General features: G+C 44.9%; 1 protein-coding gene across 1 annotated transcript in view; it reads right to left on the bottom strand.

Moving 5' to 3' along the window:
- LOC119465746 (protein bicaudal D) overlaps positions 1-13,060 on the bottom strand; it is a 40,786-nt gene extending 27,726 nt beyond the window's left edge. Inside the window, exons 1-4 of the mRNA XM_037726212.2 lie at positions 12,708-13,060; positions 9,079-9,219; positions 7,612-7,836; positions 4,351-4,600 (exon numbers count right to left, since the gene is read on the bottom strand). Of these exons, the coding sequence (XP_037582140.1) occupies positions 4,351-4,600; positions 7,612-7,836; positions 9,079-9,219; positions 12,708-12,938 (847 nt within the window). The 5' untranslated portion in view covers positions 12,939-13,060. The remainder of the gene's footprint in view (positions 1-4,350; positions 4,601-7,611; positions 7,837-9,078; positions 9,220-12,707) is intronic.
- Between the last annotated feature and the right edge of the window lie 710 nt (positions 13,061-13,770).

Raw genomic sequence — 13,770 nt, 5'->3', positions numbered from 1 at the left:
ATAGTTTCACCCCAAATGGGATGCCGCTATAAGAAAAGCACAGGCGGGGGAGGATGCTTCGTCTGCCTCTCGCTTCAATGCATCTCCAAAACTCTAGATTATGCCATCTCCAGCATTAAACACGTGGGAAGACAGCACACCTGAAGCCATGGCCATCTCGGCTTGCCCTGTCTTTGCACTTGCCGCATATTAGTGGCAAGTGCAAAGCCCCCCCCTGCTCTCTATGCCCCTCGCTAGTGCGTGCTTGATCAGCTATTCGCATACTTGCCCTTCCCCCCTTGCTTGCGTGGGAAGTCTGCACCCATCAAGCCCCCATTCTTCTCTGCTCACCCTCACGTGCTTACCCTCGCACCCACAGCATACTGCGCGAAGCGAGATTGGATCTTACTTAAAGTGGAACATGATTTTACTTAAAAGTGGAATATGATGGTGAGAGGGTATTGCTGCTACGCAGCTCCGCTTCAGCAATCGCTCCCGGTTGCGCGGTGCACTATTTGACAGGTGTCTTCACGAGCAGCCGTACATAATTCAACCATTTGACCATCTGCATTTGCAGCAGGCTTAATTTATTGCCTCAGTATTTGTTCGCGGTGGCAGTGAAATTTCGCTACACTGAAATCGTGTATAGACACACACTTCGTTATATTGAGGTTCCAAATACATGGCATTCTATGGACAAGAAGTTACAAAAAGTTATGCATCTTCAAAACTTCATAAAAGACTTCTTTATGCGCTTCTCATAGCTCCAAAATTTCCGGAAACATTACATCTCTATCAAGACGCCATTACGAGGGCTGTGGCCTACTTAAAGCCTACTTAAAGTACTCATTAGCCTGCAGCAGGTTCAGTTCTGTCTCGCACACAGGCAAGTTGCACAGTTTCTTCAAGACCTTTCCGTTTATGCAAGCAAGCCAGATTCTATGGCATTTATCTCATAATATCATCATTAGCTTCCACTGGGAAGAAGCTATAATTTGCAGCAAGCAATGCAGGCCTCTACCCAGTTTTCTATTTGTGTTCGGTGCTGGAGACTTGCTTCTCAAGCTGCAGCTAAGTACTGTACTCATAAGCACGGCTATGCTGCATGACAAGACTAAATGCACGACGTAAACAATGGTGCTACTTGTAGACAGCATAGTGCTTGGTCATGAATTGGAGCCACATATTCCAGAAGCTGCAGCTGTGACGTCCGTGGAAACTATGCACTATTATCACAACCTCTTACTTCAACAGAACGAAAACATATATAATAAGTTGGGGTGGGCGAATATTCAAAGTTTCGAATCTGAATCGAATATTACACACGAACTATTTGTATTTTCGAATATCGAAACTAATAAAATATTTTCGATATTTTATTTTCGTTTGTGTGTAAGTAACCCGACTGTTAAGTCGGTTACTTACACACAAACTATTTGTAAATTTCGAATATCGAAACTAATAAAATATTTCGTAACAACCGACTGTTACAGTCTCAGTCGGGTTACTGTTCACCGTCTGTTGAACAAGGTACCCCAAATTATTCAAAAGTGAGATAAGGTCAAAAGTTTTCTAAGAAATGCAGAAACAAAATTCGGTTTTACAGTGCTATCCTACATAAAAACATACTATTTTTGCATTATACAGTCGCACCTCGATATAACGAAATTGTACTTGAAGCGAAAAACTTCGTTATATTGTGAATTTCGTTAATTCGAGGTTTCGCTAATTCAACAGAACTAAGATCGGGAAATAAAAATAACTCGTTACATCGCAAATTTTAAAACTAAAATTTGACTGGAGTCTGTAATTTAGTGTTTCTTGTAATTTAGTCATGTAACAGTTTTACCTTTTACACTACAACCAGTAATGCTTCTCTTGGAACGGGCCCTTTTACATTTGTCTGCAGCAGACAAGTTGTTCAGCATTTCTTTTTTCACAACTTTTGATGTTTTTTTAACAACCACATTTTTTAAGCACTTTTGGAAAGCTAGTCATATAGCAGCCATTCATTCTTGAAAAGCTTGTTTGCAACCAGGCTCTAAAGATGTTGAGAGGCTATTTGCGCAGCTTTTTGATTGACAATTAGTGATCCTGTTTAAACACTGATGCTCATTGTCCGTGATAGTAGGCTGTGTTTGTTTCTCTAGTCAGTATAAGCATGGCTCTTAATTATACCGAAATAAATACTCCTGCTACAAATATGTGCGTCTGAATTTGACTATTCGATATTCGATACTTACTATTCGTACTCTATTTGTGTTTGAAAAATTTCATACTCGCCCACCTCTAACCTCCAATAGAAGCATGCACTGTGCAGCATGCACAAAAGACAAATACTACATGATAACACAAGGAAAAAGAGACAAATAATACTTATAATAAAAACGCAACTGACAAGCTTTTCAACAAAATATAATGCCACAACCAAGGCATCACACAACCTGCCTCACGTGCTCTGCACAAACACGTGTACTTTATATCACAGCAAAAAGCTACAACACGACATCAAACTCAAAACAAGAATACAACTCAAGCTAAAAGCTAACTCACTAGCAACATGACAATGCTCTTTAAGCTCCATGTTTTGAACACCCAAGAGCAACCATCCACAAAAAAAGATAGTTGCTGGTATGATGCGCCATCACACCTGACCTTGCCCTAGCTCGAAATTTAATACATAACACGACCGTATTGCCACTGGCAGTTCTGAAATCTGTACATAAAAGGTTCAACACAGCTGCCTTCAGCTTATTCTGTGCTTCTAGCAGTATTCTGCACAGAACTGCATTGTGTCCCTGAAGCAGCAGCTACACAAGCAAGCTGCTGAGGCTTCACTTTAGTTTATCACAGCTGAGTGCCACACACTTCATGGCGCAAAGACATAGTCCACCATTGCAAATGACAGCTTGCACATCGCCTTGCGACCTTTGCAATGCCACGAATGCCGCTTTGTACTTTTTGAAGAAGCTATTGAACCTTTTCTGGTTGCTACCAGCTGCGGCAAGTAATCGCCTATGACACTACCCTCGACAGAAGCACCGCATGGCCAATCACTTTCCGGAGAGCTATCCTCATGAGTGGGAGAAATGGAAGACACGGAGCTCCAGCTTCCATCGAAGATGCGCTTTTGCAAGACCTTGTTTCTACCTCTCTCTGCCATGAAGGCTTCATCACTGCACGCGGAGTCCTTCATGATGTGGTTTAACGGAACTGGTGGCTGAAAACTAGGCGGATCACTTAAGCTACGACCATCGACTTGCGAGTCCTTCCCTGTTTTTTCCAAACCATGTTCATGATCGCAGCTGTGCTCCTCACGAAGGACCGACGTCTGCCTCGCAAAGCTGTTCTGTGAGCTACTCAATAGGCGTGGAGTGGCTTTGAGAGTCCCTTCATGACAAACGGCATTATGTTCAGGATCAGTGTGTTTACCTTCAACCTGAGACAAAGAATGTGCTTTCTTCTTGGAGCTCTGCTTTGACTGTGATGCCTGCGTCTCACCATTTGGGCTTGTAGAAGCTTGTGCGCTTTTACAAGTGCAATCTTTACCAATGTCAGTACTGCAGAAACTGCCTCTGGGAGTTCGAGCACTATTCTTGCGACAGCCATGCACCACGCGGGAGGACCGATTTGTGTTGCACGAAAAATGCCTAGAATGTAACTTCAAGTCATGCCAACCCTGTGGGGTGCAGCAGCCCTGCACATTGCTAAATCCACCGACTTCACCCACGTCGTTGGCAGTGTGACAGAGGCGCTGGCAATATAGATTCGACGAACACGGACATGGCTGACAACAAAATGGCGTATCAGCTTCCTCGCACACTGCTAAGCCACAACTGTGGCCCCTGACAATGCCAGGTTCGTGGAGTGGAAAGTCATCGTTTGGAATGTCAGCCCCACAGTGGCAGTCACGCGGCGAGGCAGGATGACCACAATGAGGCGACGGGTCGGGACCGAATCCAGAGTCCACGGAAGAGTTGGCGCCGCAACCAGTGCTAAGCGAGGCATCGTCCACACCACGTAACTGGCAGCATGCAGAGGTGGCCAGACGCGTCGTGACATCATGACAGACACAGGGCGAGACAGCACGCACCAGCGAACCAGTAGACCGCACACCACACCTCCCAACGTTGGACAGCCCAACACGCGGCACGACATTAGACTTCCCAAGCTTCAAAGACCGTGAACCAAGCCGGAGGGAAGAAGACCCCGAATTAGACACAGCCCCGCGGGCCGCCCCCTGTTTAGTTTTCGTGCAATACACCTCGTTACCGCTCCCCGACAGATTAATATGCGAGCCAACATGCAACGAAGCCCGTTGCTCACGGACGTTCAGCCGGTGCACGAGAGGATGGTGAAGGGAACGCTTACTTCCGAGCCGAAAGCCCGCGAAGGAGAGACCATCGAGGTGGAACACGGGCGACTCGGCCGTCAGCCGCTGGTCCAGCTCCCGCCGAAGAGCGTACTTCTGCTCTCGCTCCGACTGGAGTGCTTCTAATGCTTCCTCCAGCTGCTGCTCGCCGATGCGCCGAAGTGAGCCCAGCTCCTCGAGCTGGGCATTCAGCGATTCCACCTCTTCCTTGAGGCGGCGCACCTCGTGCTTGGCGCCTTCAAACTCCACCTGAAACAATCATGAGAGTAGGGTGTTCAAGCTGATATTGCCTGCTTAGCACATAAGTAGGGCTGTGCAAATTCGCGAATATTACCGAATCAAATTGAATAGTCATCATCCGAATAATTTGATTCGCGAATCGGATATCACTATTCGATTTTTCAAATATTCTGTATATTCGATGTAAAGACCCTCGCAGCGCCGCATCTCGTGCTTATTGCGCGCTCGATGCCGTGCAAACCAGCACCTCACTTTGGCAGCACAAAAGGAGCACCGAGCGCGGCTCGGCTGACGCGGACTTTGTTTCTGCGAGCGTTTCTGCCCTATGACATGCACTTCCTGACATCGGCCCAATGCGGAACCACGCCATGTTGGTCGGGACCGCCCGTGTCAGTACAAGGTAGAACTGATCAAAACGATAATGTGTAGCAGACATAGGGAAAGGCAACAATAGCAGCGCGTATTCCACAATCTAAGTGTGAAAATCAGGCCGATTAACCACCGTGGAAAGCACACAGATTGTGTTGGATACACAACGACAAACTTAACGCTGCTTCAGAAGCTGTCAATCTAAACGGTACGCAAAATCTCGGGTATTTGCAGCAAGCATTCCACAATGGCTTGCGGCCCATTACCAGATTGGCCAGCAACGGCCTTAGGCCATTACGCCAGCAGCAGTTTAGGCCATTAGGCCTAATCGGCGTGGCTTTGTCAGGCATCAGCAACGTAAGTTATTATTTGGTGCCAAATCGACGCACATCTATTTGCAGCAGCTGCATGACACTCGGAAAGCCAACAAACCGCCACGCAAACGAAAGCGAGTGTACGGGATGGCGTGTTGTTCCAGGCTGCCATCTTTGCAACACACACTGTAATGGCCTCTCGTTCCTGACTTCGTGCGTAGATGCATATTGGCCCGTGCAACCTGTCACAAGATTAACCATAACTAACCACCTTTGGATTTACACGGCGGGTGCAAACAGCGAATGAAAGGGAAAAGGCGGGGGGGCATCGGGCGCACTTGCCGCAACCCTCCTGATTTAAGAGAACCTTTGACAGGTGGCAAATCACGCTCAACATGATGCTGAAATGGTGTCTGGTCTTTGCCATCGGCGCCGACCGCGCTCGACCTGCACAGCGTCAACGATGGCTGCGCGCATAGTGGTTGTCAAGTCTAGTGATGCGCGGTCTGCACTTTCATCTATCGCGCACATTGGCCTAACGATAACCCACCTGCCAATAAAGATGGGAAAGCCCTTTAGGGGAAAACTGGAAAGCAAAACTTTCTATACCATGGGGTCGCATCCAGGCGACGTGGGCTTCTAGGGTTAGCAATACGATCAGTATATCAAAGACCATGCCACAGCAAGAGCGACTTACAACGGTCGTGAGCAAAAAGTAAGTCAACTTATGTTCATTCAAAACGTCCTTGGAGAAGCAAATCGTTAAGTTCCCGCTTTTCACGATCTCGAGAAACTGTTCGAGACTTGCGGAGGTCTAAGATGATCTTCAGATAGGCATACAGTCAACGAGCGATTTTCCGGATGCCTGATAATTCGTACGCCTTCGCAGCACCGCCACGTACCCCACAGAGTCAATGTATAAAAATGTCTGAAATTTCGCTATTCAACGTCTGAAACCTTTGCCGTCCTATTTTCCGGACTTTTTGCCATGACCGTCGGTCCGAAATGGAATTAATTGTAGCCGCCGACATTTTGATGATCGTGCTTCTTCGAACTGGCGCTCTCGCACGCAGGTCCGCCGGTAGCCCACCATGGCAACGCTAGGCCTAGCTGCTTCGCCGTTCGCTATCAAGCTTCTTTCTGTTCGGTGCCGTGTTTTTCATTGAAGCAATTCGCCACTGTTAGCAATCACACCGGCTCCGTCTTTGTAATCCTGGCCAATGTCTTGGAAACTTGGAAAGCACTATGCATTGCCCAATGCCGGTTCCAGAATGTCAGCTTCGCCTCAATACAGCAGTGCTACGCAGTGACGCATACGCAAAGTATTGCGGTGAAGCATATCAAGAGTGGAAAGGGGCAATTGACACGGGACACGGTATGTATTCCTTAATTATACACGTGTGCACCCGCCACCGCCTCCTATCATGGTACGAGCTACGATATGCCTAATAAGTGTACTGGCAGGCCTTCAGAGCTATTTCGGACGGGCCTGTGGCGATTTGAGCACTTGGGGGCAGTAAAAGGCATGCATTAGTTTTTTCGGACTGCCCGATTTTTCGGACATTTTCGCGGCCCGAAGGGAGTCCGAAGGATGTTGACTGTATCTTATATTTCGAATTATCAATATATCAAACTATTTGCCATCTCTTTCGAGTTTGATATATACGGGATCGCCTGTATTCAGGTTCAAAATACACGGTGTTCTATGGACAAAAAGTTATAAAAAGTTAACTATTTCGTTATACCGAGAATTTCATTTTATTGAAGTTCATTATAATGAGGTTTAAGTGTACTGAATTTTACACGTCTTTCTTAACTCAGATTTCAATTTTATGCAAGATGACTTTGTACACACAATTCTGAATCCAATTATTTTTTTTCCTTATTCTGCATACCAGATTTTTATTTGCTCCAATGATACTTCACTCGGTAATGCTTCACCGGCCCTTTGGGTACATAAACAAGCAAACGTAACTAAAAATCCCTTGTGGTGCAAAAATGAAATCTTTATTGAGGCTTAAGATGACTAATAATATTAAATGAATGCACTTTCTGCAGCAAAGCTATGTTTCCTTTTCATCAAGACAAAATTGCTCATAAACAAGAACACAGACTGTTCATTAAGAAAACCAGCACTGCCCAGGTGACACTGCAACTCTCCTGATGTGCCACTAAAAATTGCTGATGCCAGCTGCCGGACAATGTAAAAAAAAGAATCAACAAGTGTGAATTCAAAGACTGAGTAGCTAGTGCACTACAGTAGCAGTTTATCACAGGAAGCAGCACACATCCCCACTGAGAACATACTATGATACGGAAAGCTAGAAAAGTACTGACCTGTGATGACCGCAACGACGAGACCTGCTTTTGCAAAGAGATGTTCTCTTCCTCGAGTTCGTTGTTGTCCGTGAGCAGCCTCTGTTCCCTGAGCTTCATGTCCTTCAGCTCTGAGCGTAGGTTCTTGCGCTCCCAGTCCGACACATCGCCGTGCTTCATGATCTCGTAGTTCTCATTCTGAAGCCGCTCCTTTTCGGCCAGGACCCGACTGAGCTCCTGGCGAACCTGTGGGGGGGGAAAAGCATCAGAAGGTCGGTGAAGGGCACTCAAGAAACAAATTGCGTGCTGACCCCCTTTGAAAAACTGGCCCATTCATCCTGCAAGCATCGGCAGTAATTGCAATGCTTTACCAGAAAGCACAGCAAACACCACAGACAATGTTGTGAGAAGAAGGATGCCAACAAAAAAGGTGCTACTAATAAGTATTAGACAGTTGACGTTTCGTACAGATGCCTTGTTCACAAACACCAACTGCTTGAAACAGTGAACTTAAGTACATTTTAGTCTGAGATGTGTCTTCTACTTAACCAGATTAGATTCTTTATTTTATTTATTTGTGCATGCTGTGGCCTAAATATGGACCATAGCATGAGTGCAATTATGCAAAGGAACAAGATAGCACGGTAACATAGTTAAATGTAATAAAACAAGGTGTGCAGCACTAACCTTCAATAGATCTTATAAACTCATCAAGTGGCCATTCGAAAACACAGCCAGGCAACAAATTCCAGTGGTCTATACTGCACAGAAAAATACTGTAGTTAAAGAAGTCTGCACGAGGATGAAATGCTGCAATGTTCAAGTAATAGTGGTGCCTTATTCAAGGTTTTAGGAAAATGACCTCAGGAAGAGCAACGCGGTGAGTGTAAAAAAATGCACAGGAATTTCAAGCGTTCAGTGCGCCATCAGGATTGGAGCGAGGTTAGACCTAGATGATTAAGACGGGACAAGAAGTCGTCAAACGATCAATTTAGGACAGCATTGCACTGTTCACCAGAGACGGCTTATGTCTTTCGTGCGACGCCACATGCGTTTTGATATTTCAGTGATCAGCATCACCTGCATCCATCTATTATTTTAACTAAACTGCAGGTCAAAGGGTGCACCTCCCAAAGATCGTAAGTTATACCCCTGCTGTCTACGGCGCAGCTATAAATTTAGCGGGGGGGTCCATCTCGTATATGGACCAATCGACAGCTTTTACTACGATGACTTCATGTGAATAAATGATCCTACTGGCATCAGGATGTGTGAAGAAAAGAGTGTAAAAGTCTGAAGAGGAGCATTCAACTGCTTTTTTTAATTATCAGAGGTGGTTCTGAGGACCCTTAATATGCACTGACTTAAGTGTTCCCCAATCTTCACGCTTGCCAAGTTTCATCCTTTTACATGCAAGAAACATGGTAGAGTTACACCAAATTTGAAAATACGTTTCCGTACTGCTTTAAACAAAATATATGTCCTCACCTGTTTCAGTTCCTTTTCCAATTCTTGAAGAGAGGAGGTCAATGAAGCTTCCTTGGTTGCAGTTTCCTGGAGAAGGCTCTCTTCCTGCTCAATGCCAGTAGTTGTGGACACTTTCTGGCTCGTCTGCACCTTGGCGAGGGCCTGTCAAAAATTTCATCACATCAGATCCATGCTGCACATACCCTCCCACAGTAGCTTGAAAACACAATACTATGATTTTATTAAGATGGCTTCATCATCTGTTCGATTACATTTGTTAACGTTGAAGAGCCCCAGTGGTCAAGATTAATCTGGAGCCCCCAACTATGGCATGCCTCATAATCAGATCGTGGTTTTTGCACGCAGTACCAAAGAAATTTGAACTTGGTTTCATTTGTTTGCTACTAACGAAAGTATCTAGCCAATCAGATTACTCCCCTGATTGCTGGCGCTACAGAGGCTGGCGCCACAGCTCAAATGGCAGAGAATTTCCCTTCATGTAAAGGGTGAGGGTTCGATTCCTACCAGCAACAAGTTGTCTTCCCACTCTATTTTACCTTTTTTCTTCTATTAAAGAAATAATGCTTAGTGCAGAACTAACTTTCTCAAGTTCTCACTTTCTCCATGCACAACTAATGAGTGGAACTGCCTGCTTCTGTCATCTTTACTTAACACAAAAGCCTTGAGGATTGATTTTTTAATGCGAGAGCATTATATGCCCAATTATGCGAAAATACACCGGTGTCGGCGTGAGCGAAAGGTGGCACCAAAAATGCCCGACAGCGCAAGGAGTAAAAACATGAAAAAAATGCTCGAATTGACGTCACATTTCTCAGGGAGGTTCCTGTAAACAAAGTAAATTAATGGCTTTGAAAAAAATATTTTGTACATTTCGGTCAAGGTGGGAATCGAACCAAGGCCTCCGGAGTGCGAGACAAGAATGCTTCCTCGAGGCCACAGTGGATCCACGGTTCTGGCTGACTAAAGGTGTGGCCTAGTGCATGCGTCATTGAACACGTGACGGCGTCATTGAGGTGGCACCACGACATGAGTGTATAAAATTTGCGCATTCATGACATTCCGAGGTCTACAAAGGGCATAATGCTTTCGCATTCCCACACGTAAGCAATCCAAAGTGTATCTGCCGAAATTTTTTTATCTTGTATTTGGCTGTTTTGCTTCTATCTCTATTACTGATGTAGTACTAAGGAATCATGTTCGTGTTTTTCGATGCACTGCAATGTAATTTTTTTCATGTACTACATGTCTACAGTTCTCAGGGGCATACATTGTTGCTCCTCCTGCTAGGGCCTACATTGTGCCCTGCAGTATTTTTGCTAATAAATAAAAAAATACAAATACAGTCTACATCTTTACTTATTTTAACATTTCAGTTATACATAAAGAAAACAGTTAACTTCTCTTGTACTTTCGGTGGCTACATTGTCCACTGGGTTCGTATGGGTGCCAAAATATTGTCTCACTGCTAACCTTTCTTGTCTTTATTTAACAAATAAAGCACCTTATTTCGGTCAATGGCTACTCCCATAATGCAAGCAATGGGCTGGTATTAAGAGATTTCTTTTATATGTTGCAATAACAGGTTAATGCAGTAATTAAATTACAGTAACCCCTTCAAAGATTATTTAAAGTGGCCACTGAACAATGCGTACGGGCAATAGTCACCATTTGAACCGTTCCAAGATGGACAAAATACCAGTAAACTGGGTTAATTGGCCTACTAGCACATATAAGTGGAACAGTGTGAAACAAAGAACAAAGCCACAGAAGGAAGTACGATGACGGGCGCCCGTCCCATTTTTTCTTTGCTTTTATCTCTTACTGTTTTGCGCTGCTCCACATAAATATCCCAAAATGGCAGTGCCCTGCTGGTTCTGTTAAAATCACTCTATATAGTACAAAATTCCAGTAAGTTAAACAACCTTTGCATTCTCACTTCAGGTGGAGACAAAAAACAAATTTTGCAACCTCATTCTGAACTTTTCAAGAGGTAAGTTTAATGCCTTGATGTTCATAAACACATGGCAACCACTGCCGAAAGATGCATTACCAACAACAGTTCGTCCATGTTTGTCGTAGCTGCATAATCTTTTTCGCACTACACTCGAATGTGCATCTTCAAATGTAGCCTCATTTATTGTAACTATGTAGTTACATCTATCATACAAATTATCCGCTTACACCATGATTTAACTATTGTCAATTTTTAAATGCGGTTACAGAGCCAAGGTAGACAAAAATTAACTGCACAGGACGAGCTCTGGACTTCAATTGACAGTAACCATGTTTCATAATGCCAACTAACTAACTAGCCCAGCCTTCAGCATTTGCTGTAAACTTGCGCCTCCCCATAGAGTGGTTTAGTTTTAAATACTCTACCAAATATACCACAATGTTATGTGCACGTGAGTTAGTTAGCACATCAACATGTGAGACACACCAAACTTGGTGTCTAGCTACACTTCTAGCTATGGCAATTCAGAAGCTTTGTAGTGTAGTTGTGAATAAGTGTTGTCCGTGTGAGCTACTCTGTCGTCCCTGGCCCTCTTGCACTAAATTTTTTTAAAGACAAACTTGCGGAACGTTATGTGACAGCCGTGACACATTGAGTGTAGTCAAGTGACACTGGGGATTAATTGAATGGAAGGAGGCATTAGCTGCAGCATCAAATGGTACCAACTTTTTCATGAACACTGCATGCCGAAGCACATAAGAATGCATGTGCTTGGTCAACCCTGTTTGTTAACCATTCTGGTTTTAACTATATTCATTCTCCTCTTAAATCCTCCAAGACCGTCAGACGAGGAAGTAAACGACTATTCTCAAAATGCGATGGCGGGGCAAGAAACCATTATCTTCATAAGACGCGCAAGAACTAGAAGCAATTTCCAAACACGTAGGGAGATTTTTAACATTCTTTTTTTATTATTTTACATTGCCCCACACGGATCGTGCGCCTGAGAAACGCTCACGAGTGCGCGGAACATTACGGTTTCGGTGTCACAACGTCACGAGCTGCCCGCTACACTTCCACGCGACCTAGATGCGTTAAACGGTCTCCCTGCTAGTCGGGCGCGTTCTTAATTACGGCCTCTTATACTGAAACACCAAATGAACAGAGCACCAGGAAGTTCTGCTTGCTGCAAACAGCGAGATGCGTTCCTGAGGTGCCAAACGTCAGTTTCTGTTTCCATCAACTTTTTTTTTCCCTGTCTGCTCGTCGTGGCGGAAATAGCGGTGCAAAGGCTGGCGCTGTAATCGGCACAACACGCCGACGCATACAAGCAGAGAACACCAAGCTTTCATACGCGAGTATCGAATCGACGACGTGACCTTCACGAGGAATCGCCAACGCACAAACGCTAAATATTGCAAGAGGAAAGAAATTAAGGAGCCGGTAGCACCACCTAACCCTAATACCGCGATTTTTACAAGCATCACCCTTGAGTGCACATGGGACGCATCCACGTGTAACTTTGCATGAATGAACGTTCGCTGCGAAGCTAAGCGGAACGTTAAGCGGAACGAAGGAAAATTTTGCGATCGCGTCGCGAATTCGTGCAAAACCGGTTACCACGCCTACTACTCACGTCAAAGGATACCCGTGCGTCACGACTTCGACCACGTACCTCTTTAAGTATTTCCATCTCGTGCTTCGTGGTGTCGTACATGGCTTCGAACTCGTCGCATCTTTGCTGCAGGGCTTGCTTCTCGTCCAACAACACGAGACCGTACTGGGCTGACTGGATCTTTTCGTGGCTGGTTTGAGCGAGCTCACGATGGAGCCGCTCCAGTTCGAGCTTGAGAGCTTCATTTTCGGCTCGAATGTCGCTGTCCTTGAGTCCGGCGCTAGTTTCCATGATGTCAGAGTTTCCGAGAGCGCGTGAAACGTTGATCGAAACCCCTTACGGGCGAAATCACACCCATGAGGGACTCACATCAACGCTGCACTAATCTGGCACGGCTCCATCTTGCCACAGAAAAAAAAGTGCCGCACTGACTGGCAACTGACACTGTATCCTTCCGCCAGCTTCTCGCACACACACCGACAAAATAAACAAATTAGTGACCACAAAAGTAATGCAATAGCACATTTCAACATATTGAAGTGTTTGCAACAGTCACCACTTAAGCATTTAAGCTGCGAAATAAGATATGATGATGTCTTGACGCACTACGTGTTTAATCGGATAATTTTGTGTGGTGTGTTTTGGTCCGATGGAGAAACGCCTGGTGGTGAAGAGCTGAACTTCTCTTTTCTTGAAATTAGCATCTTGCTCAAACGTGCTAAAATGAGGGAGCCTGGCAAGGTCGATATCTACCTTGAGCCTGGCGTGTGCTAGCAGCTCGGTAACATGGCACGAATTCACTCAAGTAAGAGCTATAAGAAAGATTCTGCAGCGGCTATTTTAGATGAAAGTGACGTCGCATAAGCACAGGGGCACAGGACGAGCGGAACTGGCGCGATCGTTATCGAGTTTTCACCGCGAATTTTAAATCCAAAATTGTCATAAGCAATATATAAGTTATCTAAAGTTATTGATGCGCACTCAGTAAGTAATTGACTCAAGTATATTCATTCATAACTGAGTACCCGTTATGAGCTGAGCTTTCCTTCCCCACCTACTTTTCTTTCTTCTTTTTTGTTCGAACTTTGAAACCGTCGCTAACTTTTGGACACCCGTACTAAGT

The sequence above is a fragment of the Dermacentor silvarum genome, chromosome 10 (assembly GCF_013339745.2).
Source record: "Dermacentor silvarum isolate Dsil-2018 chromosome 10, BIME_Dsil_1.4, whole genome shotgun sequence".
In the NCBI taxonomy this organism is placed as follows: domain Eukaryota; kingdom Metazoa; phylum Arthropoda; class Arachnida; order Ixodida; family Ixodidae; genus Dermacentor; species Dermacentor silvarum.
Note: the sequence above shows the minus strand (reverse complement) of the source record. Positions and strands in the feature narration are given on the sequence as shown.